At 32.2% G+C, this 21,387-nt stretch overlaps 1 protein-coding gene across 1 annotated transcript; it reads right to left on the bottom strand.

Moving 5' to 3' along the window:
• Positions 1-4,267: 4,267 nt before the first annotated feature.
• Positions 4,268-7,162, bottom strand: LOC128163845 (putative amine oxidase [copper-containing]). Its single transcript, XM_052827513.1, has 2 exons — positions 4,971-7,162; positions 4,268-4,833 (listed from the first exon to the last, which is right to left on the bottom strand). The coding sequence occupies exons 1-2, from the start codon at positions 7,032-7,034 to the stop codon at positions 4,534-4,536; spliced, it is 2,364 nt and encodes a 787-aa protein (XP_052683473.1). The 5' UTR covers positions 7,035-7,162; the 3' UTR covers positions 4,268-4,533.
• Between the last annotated feature and the right edge of the window lie 14,225 nt (positions 7,163-21,387).

Below are 21,387 nucleotides of genomic sequence, written 5' to 3'. Positions count from 1 at the left end.
TACGATTATTTACAGTAGACGCTCATATACAAAAACTGCAGTAAAGTATACTTTTGAATACCTGTAGAAAAAATCGGAATTTCTGCACCTTTTAACTTGCAAATTTCATTCACAAACTTTCGTCAGAATATTAATTCCAAAAAACACTGACAGCTCAAAACCTGAAAAAAGTCGTGTGTTTCAGATCAAGGCACCGAAAAAAGAACAAAAACTTTCATGCGTTTTTCTTTCTATTAACAGGTGCTTGTCCCCTCCGTTTTCTCTTTCTCCCAGCCTAGCTGGCCCAGATGTCTTCTGGCTGACCACGGGCCTGGCTCCCCTTACCCCCACTCTCGTCCAACTGTCTGACTAGTACTAAAGTACATAATAAGACCAGATGTCAGTTCTTTATAGTGAGTTGGGAAACTCTATTTTAGGACACAGCAGTTATAAGAAAAAATGAGTCTCTCGTTCATACATTTGTTAGGCCAAACACATTAAACCATTAGAAAATTGAATGGTCAACAACAGTGTTCTTATTATCTTCCCGAATTAAAAATGACTTGATATGCAAAGAACAATATATTAACCATTTTGCTACGGTTTGATATACTTTTATACCTTAAATTCAGAACTGTTTGAATAAAAAAGGTGCATTTTTGTAAAATATAAGCTGACATAAAAAAAAATAAAGAGTTATGAAGTAACGGATTTCTGTACTTTATTTTAAAAAAAACCACATAAAACAGCGGCTATCACTGGAGCTCTTATCATCACATACGAAAGTGAACATTGCATCTATACATGTATATGTAGTACTAGTGCGCAGTAAACAGATGGACGAATTGGTGTTGCCTAATGAAAGGATTTGATTGACAGACTGGTTAACCTATAGCCGTCACAGTCAAGGGGAGACAGGAAGATGACTGTTAGTAGCTGTGTCGGGACTGTCACGTGACTGACCACTACTGCTAGATAGATGGACAGTGAGTCAGAGTAGTGATTGACCAAGTCTTAAAGTCACCACACTGTTTACTCTCAATATCAAAGTCTTATCCTGTTGAATTTTGAAATTCTTTCGACAGTACAATAAAAAATAAATTTTGATTGGTTCACAAACTTTGAAAATTATTTGATAGTAGATGTAAGTTTTGTTCTTATGTACAAGTAGATCATTTTATGTAAATTTTATCGCTTAGGAAAGGAATTGATTGGTAACTTATTGCCCACCTAAGTTCTCTAATTGTTGATTTTTTTTTTTTACATTCTGACTAATTTGTTAATAGTACATAAAGCTCAGATTGTGGTATTCACATCTAACTTACCAAAACGTCGAGTCTCTTTTATGGTCCTGGTATCAGCTATGCTGTACATCTGCTATTTAGTTTTTTCATTGCTCACAATGAATAAATGTAATTACACTTACGTTTACTTGTGATTGCTTTTAACAACTTTATTTGGCCCCAATGTTCCAGAATAGTTCACAATTTTTTATACCATGGTTCAATTTATTATAATAAAATAAGTAATTTTTGTTTTCTTTTGTTCCTCTGATATTCTTTAGGCTATTCTTGAGTTTTTTTTACGTTGCACCTTTTAAAATCTCATATCGAAATCGTGCACCTATTTACATATATTTTATTAATATTTGAGTTCATAATATTCATAATATTAAAAAGAATTTAAATTTCATTTATCATTTTTTTTTAAAAATCCAATCTACCCTTCAGATGTTAACATATTAAAAGATAAAAAGGATTCTCATAAAAAATTACTACAGGTTTTAATTACTACTTACAAGTACTGTCTATGATGTTTTGATAAGTTCGGTTTGATATAAAATAAAATATTACTACATTGTTTAAATATAAACTAGTTTACGTTGACATCATTTTTGTTCTACATAAAATAATCCTAATCAAATCTTTATCGAATCCGTAAGATATCCTGGTTAAAAACATTTGCTGTTCATAAGGTTTGATATACATGTAATTATATTCTTTCATTAGTTCTTTTTAAAAAAAAAAAGTTCAGTAATTTTTCCTAATGAATAGAAGAAATAACTTTTTAAAAGTTTTAATTCGCCAACATGGTGGAAAGAAAGAGACATAGGATTTAATGTTATAATTAGTTGTTATTCTCTTCTTTGCCCAATTAAAGGGATAAGACACAGAAATGCTACCAGTATAATGAAAGAAAAAACTGTTAACTGTATTAACATGCAAACGGTTTTTAATAAAATCACTACAGTATTAACTGATTTGTAATTGAATAGAGTTCGTATTAAAAAAAAAATAAGGACAATGATTTTGGTTAAGTGTCCATAGCTGTCCCACGGAGTAAATGTTCAAGACAGATAAAAAATTAGAATAACTAAGGAATGTGGTTTCATCCTACAAATGAATAGCAAATCATAATGTAAATGTACATGTAACTTGATTAAGAAATGAGCAGGTTTAAACAACTGCACCCATCAGGCCATTTAACACTTGCTCTACAGATATTTTATCATCAGGGTTTTTTTCACCAATGTAAGACAAATCAATCTGACCATCAACAACGAGATAGCGAATAAATCCTGTGATACCTCCCTTTCTCTCACTTATCTTACGTTAATTAAATGTGCACAACAAACCGATACCATTGCAAGATGGATAACTCTGGCAGATCGATGCACAACAGTATGTGTTTGACCTTATTTTAAAACTTAAAGTAAATTGTCTACTACTGTTACAGTCGATATAATCTCTGAATACCATGTATACACATGTATACTATGCTCTGTTATCTGATGTTTTTCTGCTTCTGTTAAGTAAATATTGTCACTTCAATCCGTTTACTCGCCAGTGTACTCATAATTCTTACTTTGATATAAAATTCCTCATTACAATGGCGACAAACATTAAAATTGTTTTGGTTGTTTTGTGTGAACTGCCATATATCTTTTATTAGCAGAACTATGACACATGTGCTCTATTTCTTATCTTCGACACTGTCGGAGTTGTAATAATCCTCGGTGCACTTTAGGCAACTTTATATTCCATGAAACAAAAGTTAACTCTAATTGGCAAAATTTGGCTCAGGAATCATTAAACAGTCCTTAATTTCAATTTTTATCTATATAAATAGTTGAAGTAAATTGTTACATTTTGATCTAAAGATATTGAAATTGTAGACCATCTACAATACTTCCATATGTTTGACAATATACGGCGCAATTTTTTATATTTTCTCTTTTTTTTCCCATTTATCTACAGTTCCACATATCAACCAATTTCAGCATACATGTATATTGTTGCACAGATTAGGTCAACCACCAGGGTACCTGTTTTATATACCAATCAACGACTGAACTAATTTGATGATGTTTTATAAGATTGTCATTTGAATCAGAGCTAATTATCAGAGCTTAATGTACACACACAATTCAAACAAATACAGCAAACTTTACCCTCATTCCATAATCTTATCTAGATTAAACCTTATTTTAATTTTAGGTATCCTGATGGAAACCACAAGTTATTCGTGTCAAAGTTACTTTCTTTTATTTTCAAATCTCTCTACATATAGTAAGCTTAAAGTGTACGAACTGGCATTTGGATGACCCAACCATTGGTTATAAAACCAAGAAAATGCTGTTTTGTAGGTGTATAGGGATAATGTTTTCAGTTATTGCAAAATTATGAAGAGGTTTAGATGGTCGTGGCCAGTTTAAACTCTTTATAATTATCTTCTTAAAGGAAGAGCTCTGTATAAGAAAAAATGAAAGCTAGAATAATTTTTTTCTATACTAAATAATAGTTTATAGCGCAAAATTATGATATTTAAAAATTAAAAACCCAGAGCTAATTTGTGACGACCTACTAGCCTCCCCAATTAAATGGTCGGATTAGTGGGGGGGGGGGGGGGGGGGGGGTTCTCTCTCGTCATTGACCTATAATATCCATTTTGATAAAACTCTGTAATCCAGTAGAGTCAAATAGGATGCTTTGTAGAGTTGTAAAATCTTGGTTTTGTTATATCACACACACTTCAAATGTTGTACATACCTGAACGTTATACTGTAAAACATTTGTTGTTGGTGTCTGTGTCAAAGTTTAAATGAAACCACAACCACTTACATGTAAACAATCTGCTGTAACAGTTGTTTGTCTTAAATTGTTACTTCACCTTTTGATATTTTTTAAATATCACATTTAATCATTGGTTTCATGTGCTACTTATCTCTAAAAGGGGTCATAAATCCTTTAGGCTGGATGTCTTCTACACCAAACATAAATTCAAGCTATTCAAGAAGCATTTTTATTATGCAAAATACACTTGAGATAATACATTTGTCATCCAATATACCAAAGAATCGTTAAGTCATACATATAACTATATTATCATTCTTTGAAAATGAAAGCGTTCCAGCTTATCAGTGCTAACAAAGGCGAACTTTTCCTGGCTAACAATAATATAAAGATTAAGCAGAGAATAAATGCATAAGCAAAAGAAAAACAAAATATCAAAGTCCCTCTTCCTCGAATCCGTTTGGATGAATACCATGTGATTTTAATGGCCAGGCCTAGGAATAAACATCTCCGGATTTTTCGTTAAATCTTCAACAGAACACGACTTCGGGGGTTTACAATCAATGCTGTTTGATGTGCTATTCGCAATAATTCTCAGAGGACTGTATGGGCCGTCGTACTGCAGACGTACATTGTCGCCGATTCCAACGCTGGGGTCTTCTGGGAAGTAATTAAACGGAAGTAAGTAGAAACTAACTTCCGTTCCGGGCGTAGTCATAATGGGGATGTCCTCCTGACGGGGGATGTGATGTAACCCTACTGTAACCCAAGCTACCAAATCCTAAAACAAAACAAAACAAATTTTAAAACAAGAGTTCTCTGGTCATTACTAGAGCCCACTACTTTGATATTAAGATAGTATTTGAAAAGTGGGATTTTTTTTAATAAGAAAGAAGATAATTTAAACGAAATTCAAACCTCATTAATGATATTTTCGTTTCCTATGAATCCTTCGAAGTCGACCGTCGGGTTTTCTCCGTCATAGGTGACGTACTTTGTTGAGCTGTACGGTTCGTTTTCCTTGCGCTTTGTTACGGCCATTTGATACCTTGTCCAAGAGCACCCTGGTTCATTTCCAACACCCTCAGGTAATACTTGTTTTGCGAAGCCTGTTGGAAGTAATCTGTAAGCCCTAACATTTCCAAATTCGTCGAGATTATCCTCATTGTAAAATATGTGATACTTTGGGATGTTGAAGTCAAACTTAAAAGCTGCATCTCTCTCGGTCGTGTAATCAACTTTTACTATTTTTTCTTGAAACCAGTTTGATGCAGGAGTAGCTTTTGAGAAGGGATTTGGTACCTCATCTACTTCTATGTTGTAAGTTGAATATCTATTTCGAGTTCCTCCAATATCAAGGTCTACTTTAAAATTGAAGAAGTGATTATGTACGGTTCCTAGGGCTTGTTCATTAACCTGGAATCCATATTTTGAACCAGCGGTTTTAAAGGATGAGACAATAATTCCCGATGATGTTACTTTAGTTTCAAAGGCTCCGTTTTGGTAGAATATGAAATCAAATATATAGTCATAATTGACAAGAGTTCCAATCATTCTGAGAATAAGAACTACATTTGGCGCGCCCTCAAAATAACCGGATGGAAACTCATTAGCAGCATAATGACGTCTAAGTGGAATACCAGTATTGTGTTCAAATACACAAATAGCTTTTTTGCTAGTGAATGGTTTATTTGATGTTTCTGACATCCATGTGGCGTCTATAAATGTGGCATGAGAGGGACAATCAACCCCAGGGACCAGGGTTCTCATATTACGACCAATCATCACAATACTGTCAAAGTAATTGGCAAACCTTCCGAATGGTTCCGAGGAAGAGTAAAAAACACATATTTCTTGAAGACCCAATTCATAAACTATCAAATCACCCTTATACCTTATATCATACAACTGTGGACCGTGAGTAGGAGATATCCCAAAACTGAATTTCCAGTGATCTGATGTCACTGTCTGATCTTTGATCGAGTAACGTTTGCCATCGGGTTCGACTTCTATTGGAGGTCGTTGATAATTTTTGTCAATAGTATCGTCAATTATGCGCATCTGAGGAAATTCTATATTTAGCGGGGTGACCTGGTTATTATCCCACTTATCCCTGAAGTCATCAAGTGATTCAAACAGTTGACCGTTGTACCAAACACAATCAGTCTGAGGAGTAGAGGTTCCATCAACTGTAGCTAAAACTACGAAGTCTACCGGATGTAGATTTCTTGGCTCCATTAACTGCAAAAACGGGACCCATAATCCTCGATAGTTTTGTCCTTCAACGCCAGCAATAACGGCTGCAAAAGGACTGACATTTTCCACGCCCAGACAGGTCTTCCCACAGTTTAAAATCGTCGCATGGAAACTTTGTTCCAAAATATCGCCAACGGTACTTTCAGCTTCATTAAATACCACGTTCAATATATCGTTAAATTCGGGTACTGTTGATGGTCGGAAACTAAACTGGATGGAACGAGGAGGTCCACAAAACTGAGGTGGGGAAGATAACTCTACACAATACTCGTTCACTATCGGAGGCGTCTTTGCTCCCTCAAAAACTGTAACTAAGGCTCGTCTGGTCGGGGTCGACTGGAAATCTTCTTTCTTTTCCGGAAGAATAAGTTCCATTGAAAATATGTAGTTTGAAGCAAGAACAGCGTCGCTAGGTTTTACAATATTGAGGGTTTCTTGCGCATACATGAAATTAAATATTTTCTTGATTTCTAGTTTTGTTAGATCGTGAAAGCAAGGGGGGTGTGAAGGTTCACTGAGGTCAATTGTTCTTCCCTTTTTGCATTCTTGTAACTTAGGCATGTTTTTACATTCTCTCTCTTTGTGTTTGTTTTGGTGTCTTTTGTGGTTTGATGGATTTTTTTTGTATCCCTCCGTCTGTGGCAATTTTTGGCTTCCATTCATAGAAGGGTGATTTTGATATCCTTTAATTGAAAGAACATTTTTGTTCTTTTGCATTCCAGACATCTTTGTATATCCGTTTCTTTGCTTAGCCGATACAGTAGCAACCAAGCAAATGATGCATATGCATATAAACGCCCATTGCAAACACTTTTGGTCGTAGAAGAGTTTACGGATGCCATTGGAATTTCCATGTAAATGTATTATTCCTGAAAGTATATTTCATAGTTTCCAAATAAAATTAAGAACAGAGAATATAAATTTTTTCTGCATATTACAGTACCGCTATATATATATATATATATATATATATATATATATATATATATATATATATATATATAAAACACTGTGCCGGATAATTATGCCAGTGCAAAGGTGGCATTTTTGCACCCGCTTAAGATACAGTTTCGGAATTTTAAAATTAATATCCCATCAGAAAATGATAATTCCCATAGGAGAATTGATTCTCCTACAGGAAATATTGACAACCCTATAGGATTTTTTAAAAGTCCTACAGGAATTATATTTCCTATAGGAAAATGGTAATTCCTGTAGGAATTTGATTCAGACATGTAGTTTTCCTGTAGGATATAAGGTGTTCCTATAGGATTTTATCAAATCCTATCGGAATTGAAATTCCTATAGGAAGTTCTTGTATTCCGATAGGAAATTTCAAATTACCTAAGGGAATATTGTTTTTCCTATGGGAAAAATTATTTTCCTATAGGAATTTATTTTTGAAAGGTAAATATCTCACCTGACAGGTGAGATACAATGATAACAAAGGTGGTTGTTAACTCTTTAAGCAATGGTCTATCATATGGCATATTTGAATTTTTCGATATATGCAGTTTTAGCGGGTGCAAAAATGCCACCTTGGCACTGGCATAATTATCCGGCACAGTGATATATATATATATATATATATATATATATATATATATATATATATATATATATATATATATATATATATATATATATATATATATATATCGGAAGAGTATTGTCTTTTGTATTATATATTTTAAACATCATTGGTACTTGAAGTTAACCAATTTGTTTTGTTTTGTTTTCAATCAAGCTTTGCTTATTAATAATCAACGAAAACTCCTCGAAAAATTTCGAAAATCATCTGGATTTTTTGGATTTTACAATCTTGCGCATGTGCAGTACTTTCACGCTAAATCATGGGAGGCTCTTAAGCTTATGTTTCTACAATATCAAAATAATTTTGCTAGGTAAACTCAGAAGCGATAATACAAACACATGTAATTTTCATTAGAAATTTGCTATATATTCGGAGATAACTTTTACACATTGTATTTACTATGAAAAATCCTGAGAGTTCCGAATGTCAACATTGTGTGTAAATTTGAAGAGAGTAAAAAACGTTGGTGAAAAAGTGTTGAATTCTTCAAAAATATGAATTAAATATTTAGACGAAAGGTATTTATATACAGTCTCAAAATGGTTTGTAATGAATAATTTGACTGTCAGTTAAAATGCAACTTCATAAATTTTCTCCGAAATCGTTTCGGAGCGATTCTGCAATTTTCTGCTACATACGAGTCTATGGGAGACATTTTAACTGTGGTGGAGGCCTGTGCCGAGACACAGTTAAATTATTGTAACTAAGCAGAGTGTAGTGCAATTGATAGCATTAATGTATGCTTAAAGCTTGGTTATGTAAATGTCAACAATACGGTGTGCCAATGTATATTTCGTAAATGTCCGATATGCAATGTCACACTGAATGCGTTCACGCATGGGTCAAAGTCTGATATATATATATATATATATATATATATATATATATATATATATATATATATATATATATATATATATATATATATAACATTGAAATCCAAAATGGTCGGTGATTTACAGATTAAAATTTAAAAAAGAAAACACGAAAAACGTCAATATTGAACGTTTTTCGTGTTTTCATTTTTAACTTTAATATCTATCTATCTGTGTACATGTATAGGCGTTTTATTATAGTTTGTTACTAATTTGCTGGTGAATTATTCCGCACTCAATTTTGGAATAGGATTGTAACCTGTTTCTGTAACTAAAAATGTTGGAATGTTCAGTCGTAAAAACAATTTGGTATTTGGTATACGTATCTAATAAAAAAAAAAAAAGACTTAAAAAAATTTCCCGATCAGGTTTAGTATTTATGTACTACTCATGAATGTATTAACTTTCAGAAAATTACAAAGTTCTCCATGAAATAAATCTAATTATTTCATTAAAATTAATAATTACGTATAACCTATCATAGATGTATACATCGCACGTGTTTTAGGTTTCAGCCTTCTATACTATTAAGCATGCGTAGTTAATGTAAACAAAACACATGCAGGACTCGCGAAGATTCTCCTGGACATGTTTGTTGATAAAAATATGTCTTTTTTGCTTCTTTCAGGTAATAATTGTTCAAAGTTTTTAAAATAACCACAATTATTATTTTGTAAGCATGTATTTTTGGTGTTTATCGTAGTTGCTACAATTTTTGCAAATGAGGCCCCTTGAGGGGTTATTTGACATTTTTATGTCTGTTCATTTTAAAATGAACCGAAATTGGTAAACCATTTATAAATTATCGAGTAAGTGAGGATGTGTTCCGTTTAGAGAGTCCCTTAACCTGATGACCATGATGAACGTAGTCGGACGAAGATCTCGTAGTTTTCAGCTTCGATGACATGTTCAAAAGGCGTCTAACAAAACAGACTGACATCTAAATCGAGTAGCTTATTTTCATGATGAACGTAGTCGGACGTAGATCTCGTAGTTTTCAGCACGTGTCAATTACTGTCAATCAAAGTCCACGTGGTACAAATAAACGATATAAGATTATTCTGGTTTGTACGACCCTTAAATTTCCGGAAGCTCATAATTACGTTAATTAAGTATGTGATAGGGATTTTAATGAATTTCAACTATTACAATCAATGTTATTTCTTATTTCCTAACGATACATCTGAAGTTATTCACATCACATCTGAAGTTATTCACATCACATCTGAAGTTATTCACACATATGTTTTCAGCTGTACTGTCTCTTTAATATTTGTCTTCTGGCAATGTACATAAAAGACAATTTATTCTAACGTTTACTTTAAGCTTTGACAATAGCTAACTTAGGTTGCAATCAATGGACAATGAACTAAAAATCAAACTTTTCTTAAAATTCATTCTGATTGTAACCAAAACCGCTTTTTGCATCATGTAATTGCGTAAAACTTTCTTCGTGCAAAAAGTTTAAACTTTACATTAATTTTGAGGACCACATAATTAACGTGCGTCTTTTTTTAATTTAGCATTTTGTATATTACTAAAACTAGCTGCATGTAGATGTCCAAAATACAATGTTGATAAACAACAGTAAAGAAAAAAAAACGAAAAAGAAAAATTGATTTAATATATTGTGTTTAAAAAAAACGCAACAGTAGAGAATACGAAAATTAAACACTTACCCATATTGAAAGCACGAAAAGAGCCGACTGGTGAACAAAGGATCCCAAAGCCTTTTTATAGATGTTAAGATTTCGTCAATTTTTGCTGATTTTTTCGTTGATAAAATTATTGAAACATATACGCATTGTAAATTAATTTAAATTTTTAAATTTACGTGCTTTGATGGTGTTTTAGCTTGATAACACAATCTAAACCCCAGAGGAATATTTTTTTTTACAAAGCACGTAATTTTAAAAGTTTATTCCAGGAAGTCAAAAAAGTGATTTTTTCACAATAAGTTCCTAAATTTCATTCATTACACTAAAATATTTCTTTGATAAAAATAAAATCTTTGTTATAATTATTTCATTCTTTGTTTTTAATTCATAGTAACAAGCAGCGATTATCTTTGAACATTGAAGCGATGAATTGAAACATCATATTTATTAAAATACTCTGGTTCTAATTTTTATTCCTGTTAAGGCACCATACACACCCCTGCGAATGTTATTTGTCTTTTTTTTTTTTTTTTTTTTTTTTTTTTTTTTTTACAAATTTGAGGGTGTTGTAATTGGTTAATTCACGAATTAGGTAAAGTAACAAATGTGATTACACCATGTGCAGAACAAATCACAAAAAGAAATATCTTTTTCCAGTTGTGAAATTTGTTGTGGTCCCTGAAAATAATAAACAAGCTATCTTATAAATATTATCCAACAATGTAACTTTCCGTTCTATACTCCTTGCATCACCGGTAAGTTTCATTTACTTTCACAAAATTTAAGCCATATCTTAAAAGTTGATATATTGACCAAGTTATGAAAACATCACTTTTTTGGAATTGTTGTTTGCAGACAATCCGATCCGTGCAGGGTCAGTCATGGTTCTACAATAGCTGATTTAAACTTATTATATATATTATGTATGAAAATATGACAATAACAAACCGTGAACCATCTCTTAAATCCATTAAACGAAATACAAATTCAAAGCAGAGCAACACGGACCTCCAAATAGATAGAGGGAGGATCAGGTGGTGCCTAGGAGGAGTGAGCATCCTCTGCCGACCGGTGTCGTATAATTTAAGGTCCGCCCTGTAAAATGGTCCGGGGCGGACCATTAATGTTAACATTTAAGGTCCGCCATTGCTCTAGAAGGGTCCGGCCCGTATAAGAAAAGGTCCGCCTAACATAAAAGGTCCGGGGTATATTTTTCATGTGTATTCATTATCAATTTCGAGTATTTTTATTAAAATAAGTGGTGTTATTTTGTAATTTTTTTTAAAGGAGTACTTACCCAAATTGAGTTCGTAAATATCCAGCACAGAGTGTAAATAAAAATACATAACTTTACATGTAGTTAGGACACAAATAAACAGTTTAAAACTTTTTTTATTTCGACTTTAATTTTGCAAGTCGATCTTATGTAAACAGGAATTGAAACTGGTTGGTGTCATTAATTAAACAATGGCTTGAATCAGGTGTTATATACACAAACCACCCTACAGGTGTGAAGGGTTCACACATTCAGTTGTTTGACTATTTGAAATGATAATGTAAACAATGGACATTTTATATACGCACATCTTACAAATATGATATACGCTGAAAAACGTGACCCATTTCAAAATCAAATATTCTTTACAATTATAATAACGATACATGCAAGCGGTACGTATCATTGCTATATTTTTTTTTTCACTACGGCACATGTGAAAGTTATGCTAATTATTATAAATTGTTCAGTTCTTCGATCCTTCTATAATTATATTTTTGTATCGAACCTTTGCCTTTGCTATAATCAAAGAAGGAAATTATCAAATATATTAATTTGTTTATAAGAAAATCAGTAAGATTAGTAAAGAGCCTTATTCCTTCGGCTGTCTTAGCATTTTGTATTTTAAGGTCAATATCTAGTAAATATTATTCCAGACTGTCTTTTTGGAGCTAGAACCTTTACGACGTCATAACTGACTTGATGAATCTTTTCCTGTTTTTTCACGGCTTTAAAGGAATTATGTAGAAAATAAAACAATATTTTGACATTCTATATTTAATCAGGGGAAAAGTAATCCCGGTACCTATATTCATTTTGACATCATTTTATAGAGGACGTCAAGGGCTTGTTTAATGCCTTTCTGGAGAGACTGTAGGCATTCTAGATATATTTCATTAGTCTAAAACGATGTTTCATAGAAAATGGTTGTTTAAAACATGATTTTTCATTGTGTTTACCAAAAATTTAAGCCCCGGTACACCTTATGAAACAAAGATATTGTTATGAAGCATCATTAAAAGAATTTGTATCTTGAATTTCATAAACCTGTAGGCATATATGAATATTAATTACCTTCATCAAGTATTTCAATAGGCGGACCTTTTCTTTTGTCATAATATTAGATCCTACTCCTAAACTAAAATATATTTTTTTTTCTGCATCCAGTATATCAACAGGCGGACTTTTCTTAGGCCATAATATTATGTCCTATCCCTATATTAAAAGATTTTCGGGATAAATCAAAGCAAGTATCAGTATGAATTTAATTATCTCCATTCAGTATTACAAAGAGGCGGACCTTTTCTTGAAATATAATAGTGGGTCCTACCCACTGAAACAAAATATCATCATTAAATGAAAGTTACACAAGTGTCAATTTGATTAACTTTTTCCTATTTAGCAATGATACCAGTATTTCATCGGGGCAGATCTTATCTTGGGATGTGAAATTAGGCCCCTCTCCGACATTGAAGTCAGAGAGAGAGAGAGAGAGAGAGAGAGAGAGAGAGAGAGAGAGAGAGATGGGCTCTTGTCACACCCTTTTACATGTAGTTACCACAGTTACGTTTGTACACTATATTGTCAACGTATATCCCTTTGTTCAGGTAATCCACATATGCGGCCTCTTATTATTTATCTTAAACTAATGATAAATGTATCCAGAGACGTATAAATTATTAGCATATTATCATACGTTCCAGAACTACTGAAGTTGAAATCTCTTTGTTTGAAAAAAAAATTGTTATGGATAAAGTTTAACAACAAAATCTCGTTCAGATTAATGTATATTGATAAAACAAGAGCACTTTGAAGGGATGTTAAGGGCTACAGGTCACGGTTTAAATCTACTGATAACAGTTTCATTCACTGAATTCTAAATATATGGGCACGATTAATGACTGGTTTTACAAAGGCAACATGCACAGGAGAATATATAATTGGGTATGCTGCTTACGAAATATGAGCATAATGGGGGGGGGGGGTTAAATCAGAAGGGAGAACATTTTAATTAGGTTATAACTTTGTTATGTCCTTTGTTATTTTTTAACTTTTATATAGGACACAATACTTGTAAACTGAAAACAGTCTAAGAATAATCTGTAGGTTTTCATTATTGATTTAAAAATAAAGATTTCATTATTTATGAATGTTTTAAACGCATAAGAACGAAGACTAAGAAAACATGGCATTATAAAACATATTCTTGACTTATTTAAAAGTTAAAAATAAACTTTCTATCATCTTTTCTGAAAAAGTTCAAGACGAAGACTTTCTAAATCTTCTCCATACCATGGAAAAAAAGTTTCTGCATCCGAGTTTGTCCTGGTTATCTTCAATTTGGTGGTTCGAACGTTGTCAAAGGATTTTGTTATTCATCTTAAGATTTAGCTATTTTCTTTCTTTTCTTTCTTCAATGACAATTTTTAAAAGCAGACACAAAAATACGAATAATTTCTCTGTTCTCTCATGCAGACAACAGCCATATTACGATGTACGTGCAGTTGTCGATTTCTATTACTTTGCATTAGCAACAAAATCACCGTTTACGGTCGGTTTCAATGAGAGCACTAGTCCTGCTTTACCACATTTCGATATTTAATTTAATACGTTACATAAGACCCACAAATAGTAGAGACGTGCTTCGATGACATGTTCAAAAGGCGTCTAACAAAACAGACTGACATCTAAATCGAGTAGCTTATTTTCTGTAATTCCCGAGTTATTTTCCTTTGATTTTTTATTATTCAATTGATTTTGTCAATAATGATGAATAAGTCAGATAAGTATTTTTATACAGTAATTATAGATATAAACTTGTAAATTAATGTATTTAGGTATTATAAGTTTGGTTAAGGGTGTATAGGTATGTTACTTTTGTTACTTTAAGGCGATTAGTATTTACGCTTTACGCTTTATGTCATAGAACAAAAACTATTACGCAACAGAAAAGTTTTGTAACAGCGCAAGGCATGATAAATTAAAGCATTGAGTGTTCTCAAATATGGGACAGTTTGATATGTGCCAATTCCTGAACAAGAATGACAATTTACCTTTTTAAAACTGATTTAGAAATTGTATTTTAATTAAGCAAACATTTTACTGACTTTTGATACAAAGCTGAGCAATAAAACAATATTTAATGACAGCAATAAACTAATTTACAGGATTACAACACCTTCAAACGAAACAGGAATATTGTAGTACATTGCATAATAAAAGGGACCCGTCCAGTGGTTCTCTATGCACTATAATTGGGTTCATTATGAAAATATTGGTTACTTTGTAATAAAATATGCATACCCAACGATACATAGTATATTTCATAGTAATTTTAACTAACAAAAATGCGTGATTGCTGGTTGTAAGTCACTATCGTTATCCTACATTTTTATAAAATAAAAAAATGGTGATTATTTACCAGCTAATTTTTTTTATTAAGCATAACAAAAATATTTTATTTGCGGAATGATTAAATTTCCAATATTTTTTATATACAGGGTTGATCCAAGAGTAATGTCACAGTATGCACCGCCCTTCTCACCGGCGCTTTCTTGTAAAAAATGATACATTAAAATTTTCCTTATCAAAATTCAAATTCAAATTCTGGTTAAAATTCGTTGAACACCAAACAAGATATTGATGTTTACAGCATGATATATACGTGGCATTGCGGCGTCATGAATTTAAGTCTTTTTAAGGTTTGTATTTATGAATATATTATATGCTTCAAAATTGAAAAAGCCCGAAACAACGCAATTATTTTGAAACAAATATATTATAAACTAAGTTGTTTTAAAGAATTAGGGACAGTTACCGTCCATTTCAGATATCTACGCAATGCCTTTTGTCTCTAGATCAAGGAATAAAAAGGCTGGACATGCATATAGTGATGCGATGCATTCTTTTGCTTCGATGGATAAAAATCACTAGAAATTGTACTTGAATTGATATATCAACCTAAAATTAAGAGCGAGTGAACAGAGTACCCTTAACGTGGTTCCAATATCTAATAAAAGCATATATGTTAATAGATAAATTAGAAAGACAGAAGACATACGCTCTGAAGGAAAGTTAAAGCTGGTTTGTTACGTCAATGGCTATATCATAAAGCTACGTTCATGACTTTAATTTGACGATTCCTCGACAAACTGATCGCACATTAAATATTCCAAAATACTACTTCATAGATTACAAAAAGTGTAATTACATGTAGTTTAATTATGAAAAAAAAATGTTTAAAAAATGTAAAAAGAGGATCGTGGCCAATTTGTAGAGTACTAAATTATGAAATTCCACCAGAAGGCCAATGACCTAGAATTGACTTTGCTAGCTGGCGGCGACTATCCTTACCTCACGCTCTACAAAATATATTATCTTCAGAAATATTTATAATAGTACATCAGATCTGAATTGAACTAAGTAGATATCTCAAGGCACGAATGAATTTTTGTCACTTTACGCGGATTTTTCACGATTTTATCGCATCTGTGACATTACTTTTGGATCAACCCTCTTAAAACCGACTTTAAAGATTGTTTGATTAATTAGAAATGTATTTACATGCTCGACAGCATTAAGTTTAAATATGTTCTTTTTAATAAATAATATGAGCACATCCTAACAATAAACATACATTAGCTGGAAAGATTTATTTTTTTCATTTGTTATTTTTTTGTTTACAAATTATATAGACATATAAAAGATTAAACACATTGCTATTTCAAGAAAGTGGGGATACTAGCTTGTCTTACATGTACAATACCATTTTGATTTTCGTCTAAGCTTTGATACATTACCAGTTTAAAATGAAGGATTTCTTAACTTAACTACATGTACAATGTAGGTTATAGATTTAACAAGTACCAGTTGCAATAAGAGCAACGTTTTCGCTATTACGTATATTTTCCACCACATTCTGCAGAGACATTAACTCTTCTTTCTTTACTCCTTGCTTCACCTGCAAGCTTTATTTGCTCTTCAAAATCAAACAAGAAGAAATATACAAAAGACATTTCCGCAAAGTTGATATCTTTGAGCTTATTTTTGGAATTGGTGTCCGATCGGCAGTCAATCCGACCGTCCAGGGTTCGTTATAATGGTTTATAAACTATATTTAATGTTATTTGCTCTTTCTTCGATTGATGTCTACAAAAACCGATCCAAATTTTTTTTTGTATATTTTCATTTTGATGCCCCACTTCGAAGAATTGAGGGCATATTGCTTTACTGCTGTCTGTCGGTCGATTGGTCGGTCCACCAACAGTTCCGTTCATATTCTTCGCAAAGGATGAACATATTGAAAGAAATTTGGTATACAGGTTTATCATTATGATATCTAGGTGAAGTTCGATATTGGGTACGATCGAGCCATTTTATGGCTCTTGGACGTAGAAAAATTCCAGTTATTTGCAGTTTCCGCTCATTTTCTTTGCAGAGGATGAACATATTGAAATGAAATTTGGTATACAGGTGTATCATGATATAATCTAGATCAAGTCCGATATTGGACATGATTGAGTCATTTTCGACAGAGTTATGGCTCTTGGACGTAGAAAAATTCCAGTTATTTGCAGTTTCCGCTCATTTTCTTTGCAGAGGATGAACATATTGAAATGAAATTTGGTATACAGGTGTATCATGATATAATCTAGGTGAAGTCCGATATTGGACATGATTGAGTCATTTTCGACAGAGTTATGGCTCTTGGACGTAGAAAAATTCCAGTTATTTGCAGTTTCCGCTCATTTTCTTCGCAGAGGATGAACATATTAATATGAAATCTAGTATACAGGTTTATCTAAATAATATCGAGGTCAATTTGTTTTTGGGTATGATAGAGCAATTTTCGACAGACAGAGTTATGGCCCTTGGACTTAGAAAAATTCCAAATATTTGCAGTTTACGTTCATTTTCTTTGTGGATGTTTCCCAGGGAGGGGGGCATAAGTGTTTCACAAACATCTCTTGTTTCAGTTACACTCTTGTTCATGGATGTACAGCTAAACACACTTTAATTCAGCTTTCTTATTTCATTGAATGCTTTTGATGAATTTCATAAAACTTAAACAAAACTCAACAAAATTTGTGCTATTGCATTGCAAAATGCTCGTTAAGATCTTACCGGTTACATTCTCCGAATAGAACGTATGAACACAATTAATAACTGGCTTTACATAAATTATATTATTTTTACCTTTACTAAAGTGTTAAACATCTTTACTTATTAACAAATACATTTTGTAAATAATCTAAAAATTGCCTGCACCAGAGTACCCGCTTACTATTTTAATATTTTAGCATGTGTGATGTATACTATGACTGAATATTACCTCATTATTGTTATTATTATCAATTATTGTAAAATTGTTTTTAAAAACCTACTTTTATTTTCATGAATTAGTAAAGTGGCGGACACGCTTTCACGAATCCCAGTCAGTGGAAGCTAATTTGCTTCAAAATATATTCTTGAAATGAAATAATATTAAATGATAGTGAATATATTTTATTACAAAGAAGTTACATAAAGCATATACAGAAATTTGACAAATGTAGAATAAATGAAATAAGGCAATTTGTTTCTTCAATGTGTGATTTTAGTGTTGATGGATAGAACTCAATAGCACAACCTCTGGTGAGAGAATGGAATATAACTTTTCAGAACACGGTAACCAAGAACGCGGGTGGACTAATTAGCATATAGAGGAAGGTGTAAAACAGGTGCATCATACATCGCGGAACAGATACCTTAGATTAAATAAATTTGGTTAATACAAAATATTTAATCAATAAAATGGACAATTTGATGCAATTTTAGTTTTGATGGAAAGAACTCTCCTAAACAGGGGAGGCAAATGCCCTGGATCTGACATCTTGGTTAAAAATACGTAAATAAAATTGCGCACGCTAGGAATTTTTCATACATTTTTATTGTTGAACAGATTGGTAATAATCCTTAAAGGGGAAGGAAACTAAAAATATATTATACAATTAATCAATTAATTATCATCTACTATAATTGTGAATCATGTTTATTTTCATTAAAAGCCCTTGGAACAATGAATAAATCAAGAAAATCGATGCCTAATTTAAATATCCCGCCGCTATTAAGACTGTCATTGAACGAGAACGACTATGACGTCACGCCATCTATTCCGGTTTGTTTTATCAACATAGCATCAGTGTAGAAAATCATGATATTCGCTCTAAATGACATGTTCTGGAAAATTTGAAACAATATCGAACTGATACTGTTCTTTTAACTTTCCACTTTATTACAAACCAACCTCAAACGGAGCTTGTTTGTTGAAATCTTAAAGCGTAAATTATTGCCAGGAAGAAGGAATCTCCGTGTAGATGCCAAGTATGGTAGAAAATGTGTGCCGTCGTTATTTTGACATAGTAATTCCGACTTTAGAGAAAGTATTTAAACATCCCGATTACAATTAAAACATACTTGTTTTGTGAGCAAAGAACTTGACTTGGAATAAAAATTTACTCGAGGCTATCTTAACTTTGAATGATAGGAGATTAACAGCAGTCATTTATTTCTCTAAAAAAATGCATACATTTATGTATACGTGTATTTATTCTTTAGACTGACGTGTGAACCTAAACATTATCAATTTTCTTCAGTCGATCTACTGAGTAACAGAAAGGCGCGAGTTAGCGTTTTATTCAGAGCACTGTATACATTGTATATGAAAACCAAACCGGAATTGATGGTATGACATCAATATAATATTAATTTTTATTTTTTATTATTATTTTTTTGTTGTTTTTTTTTTTGTTTTTGTTTTTGTTTTTAATACATAAGAGTTCTACATCATGTCAGTCTCCATTTAATACAATTTCTCTTACTTTCATTAAAGCTTCATTATGTAGTTTTTTTTTTTCAAAACAGCATGACTACATGTGATAATTAAAATTACTTATTAATATGAATAAAATATGTGTTTGAATTTACTTCCCCTTTAAACATTAATTTGTAACTCACTGTAACAGATTGCATTCTACGTCTATATGAATAAATAAATGATGTTTGCATAAAACAAAAATTGAATGAAAGATCACAGTTGGGGTTGGGGTGGGAGTAACCTCTTTTTTCTAAAACAGACTTTTTTTTTATCTGAAATCTTAATTTGTATTAGTGATAAAAATATAATGAAATTTGACTTTTTAAAAATTAAAGCCACGCACATACTTACTTCATCAATTTCAGTTTCGATTTTTCATTCCTGCTCCTTAAGACATACATTCACGCAGTTGGTTTTTTTTTCAATTTTAAAGAATATGTTTAGAAATCACAGCAATTAAGAAACATTTTCCGACAAAGTACACATGATTAAAATGCATTCGACCCTTAACATCAGAGAGCGCTAGTAAAACCCTTGTATGCTCAATTGTAACCTCTGGTTTGGACTACGGAAATGCCTTACTACACAATGTATGTACCAGTTCCTTGTCAAGACTTCAAAGGATTCAAAATACAGCTGCAAGGATAATAACGCGTACTAGGAAATATGACCACATAACACGTGCTGGTCAAGTTATACTGGATTCCAATCAGGCAGCGAATCCAATTCAAGTTGATCCTACAGACTTTCAAGTCCTTACACAGAACATCGCCATTGTATGAACTGGGCCAGGTCTACAAGCCAAAAAGGTCTCTGCGCTCAGAGAGCTCTATGCTCCTTGTTCAGTCGCGTGCGCGGACTAGGTCGTATGGTGACAGGCGGTTCGACGTGGCCAGTTCTACATTGTGGAACAGCTTTCCCCAAAATCTTTGAGGGAAATTTTATTCGTTTCAAAAAAATATTGAAAGCTTATCTTTTTAGCAAGGCTTATCCAGACAATTCTTAAGTAGTTAAATTGTATTTGTTTTCAATAAAACCCCCAGAATAATGAATAAATCGATTGCTTAATTTAAATTTCCCGCCGTTATGAGAGCTGCCATTGATATCTGATCTATGACGTCACACCGCTGTTTTATCAACATATCATCAGTATTATTTAATTATGATGTTCACTCTGAACTAACAATTTGTGTAAACCATGGAACAATATCGACTTGAGCTCGATATTAACAGTTGCAATTTATTCAATGAATTGTACAGTTTAAATACATATGTTATATTCTTTAGATTAACATGTGAGCATAACCATCATCATTAATTTTTATTCAGTTGATTACTTAAGATACAGAAAATTAATGCATAATTAAGAGTTTCTTCAATAGCACCGTGTACATTTTATAGGTTAACCAAATCCGCAATTTACGGTCATTAAAATATTTTTTTCAGTTTTTAATACAAAAAGTTTAACATTATGTCAGCGTCCAGTAAACAATTCTCTAACTCCACACTTGCATTAAAGCTTAACTAGTTAGTTTATTTTCAAAACACATGACCACATGTGATAATTTAAACCACTCTAATAGTATATATAACATTTTTTCTTTTTTAAATCTTCCCTTTCATCAGCACGTTATAATATTAATGTTTTAAGTGTTTATTCCCGCGTTTGCGCGAGATTTCATCTAGTTATTTCTTAACATTGAAAAACAGACCTGATGGTTACATTGTTGACCACCTAGTCGTCCTAAAAGAGCGGAATCGTGGGGTTTTTTTTCTTTTGTCAACTCTGTAGAGTCAAATATGGTGATTTGTTGAGTTATA

Source organism: Crassostrea angulata, chromosome 9, assembly GCF_025612915.1.
Source record: "Crassostrea angulata isolate pt1a10 chromosome 9, ASM2561291v2, whole genome shotgun sequence".
NCBI classification, from domain to species: Eukaryota; Metazoa; Mollusca; class Bivalvia; order Ostreida; family Ostreidae; genus Magallana; species Magallana angulata.
The sequence above is the reverse complement of the archived record's forward strand: the minus strand, read 5'-3'. Positions and strand labels throughout refer to the sequence as shown.

What these genes read in the sequence shown, in the direction of transcription:
- LOC128163845 (XM_052827513.1), bottom strand. Translation starts at nt 7,034, where the DNA reads ATGTCTGGAATGCAAAAGAACAAAAATGTTCTTTCAATTAAAGGATAT. An exon ending in ACGAAAATATCATTAATGAG is followed by an intron (nt 4,834 to 4,970) that starts GTTTGAATTTCG and finishes GTTTTGTTTTAG; the next exon opens with GATTTGGTAGCTTGGGTTAC.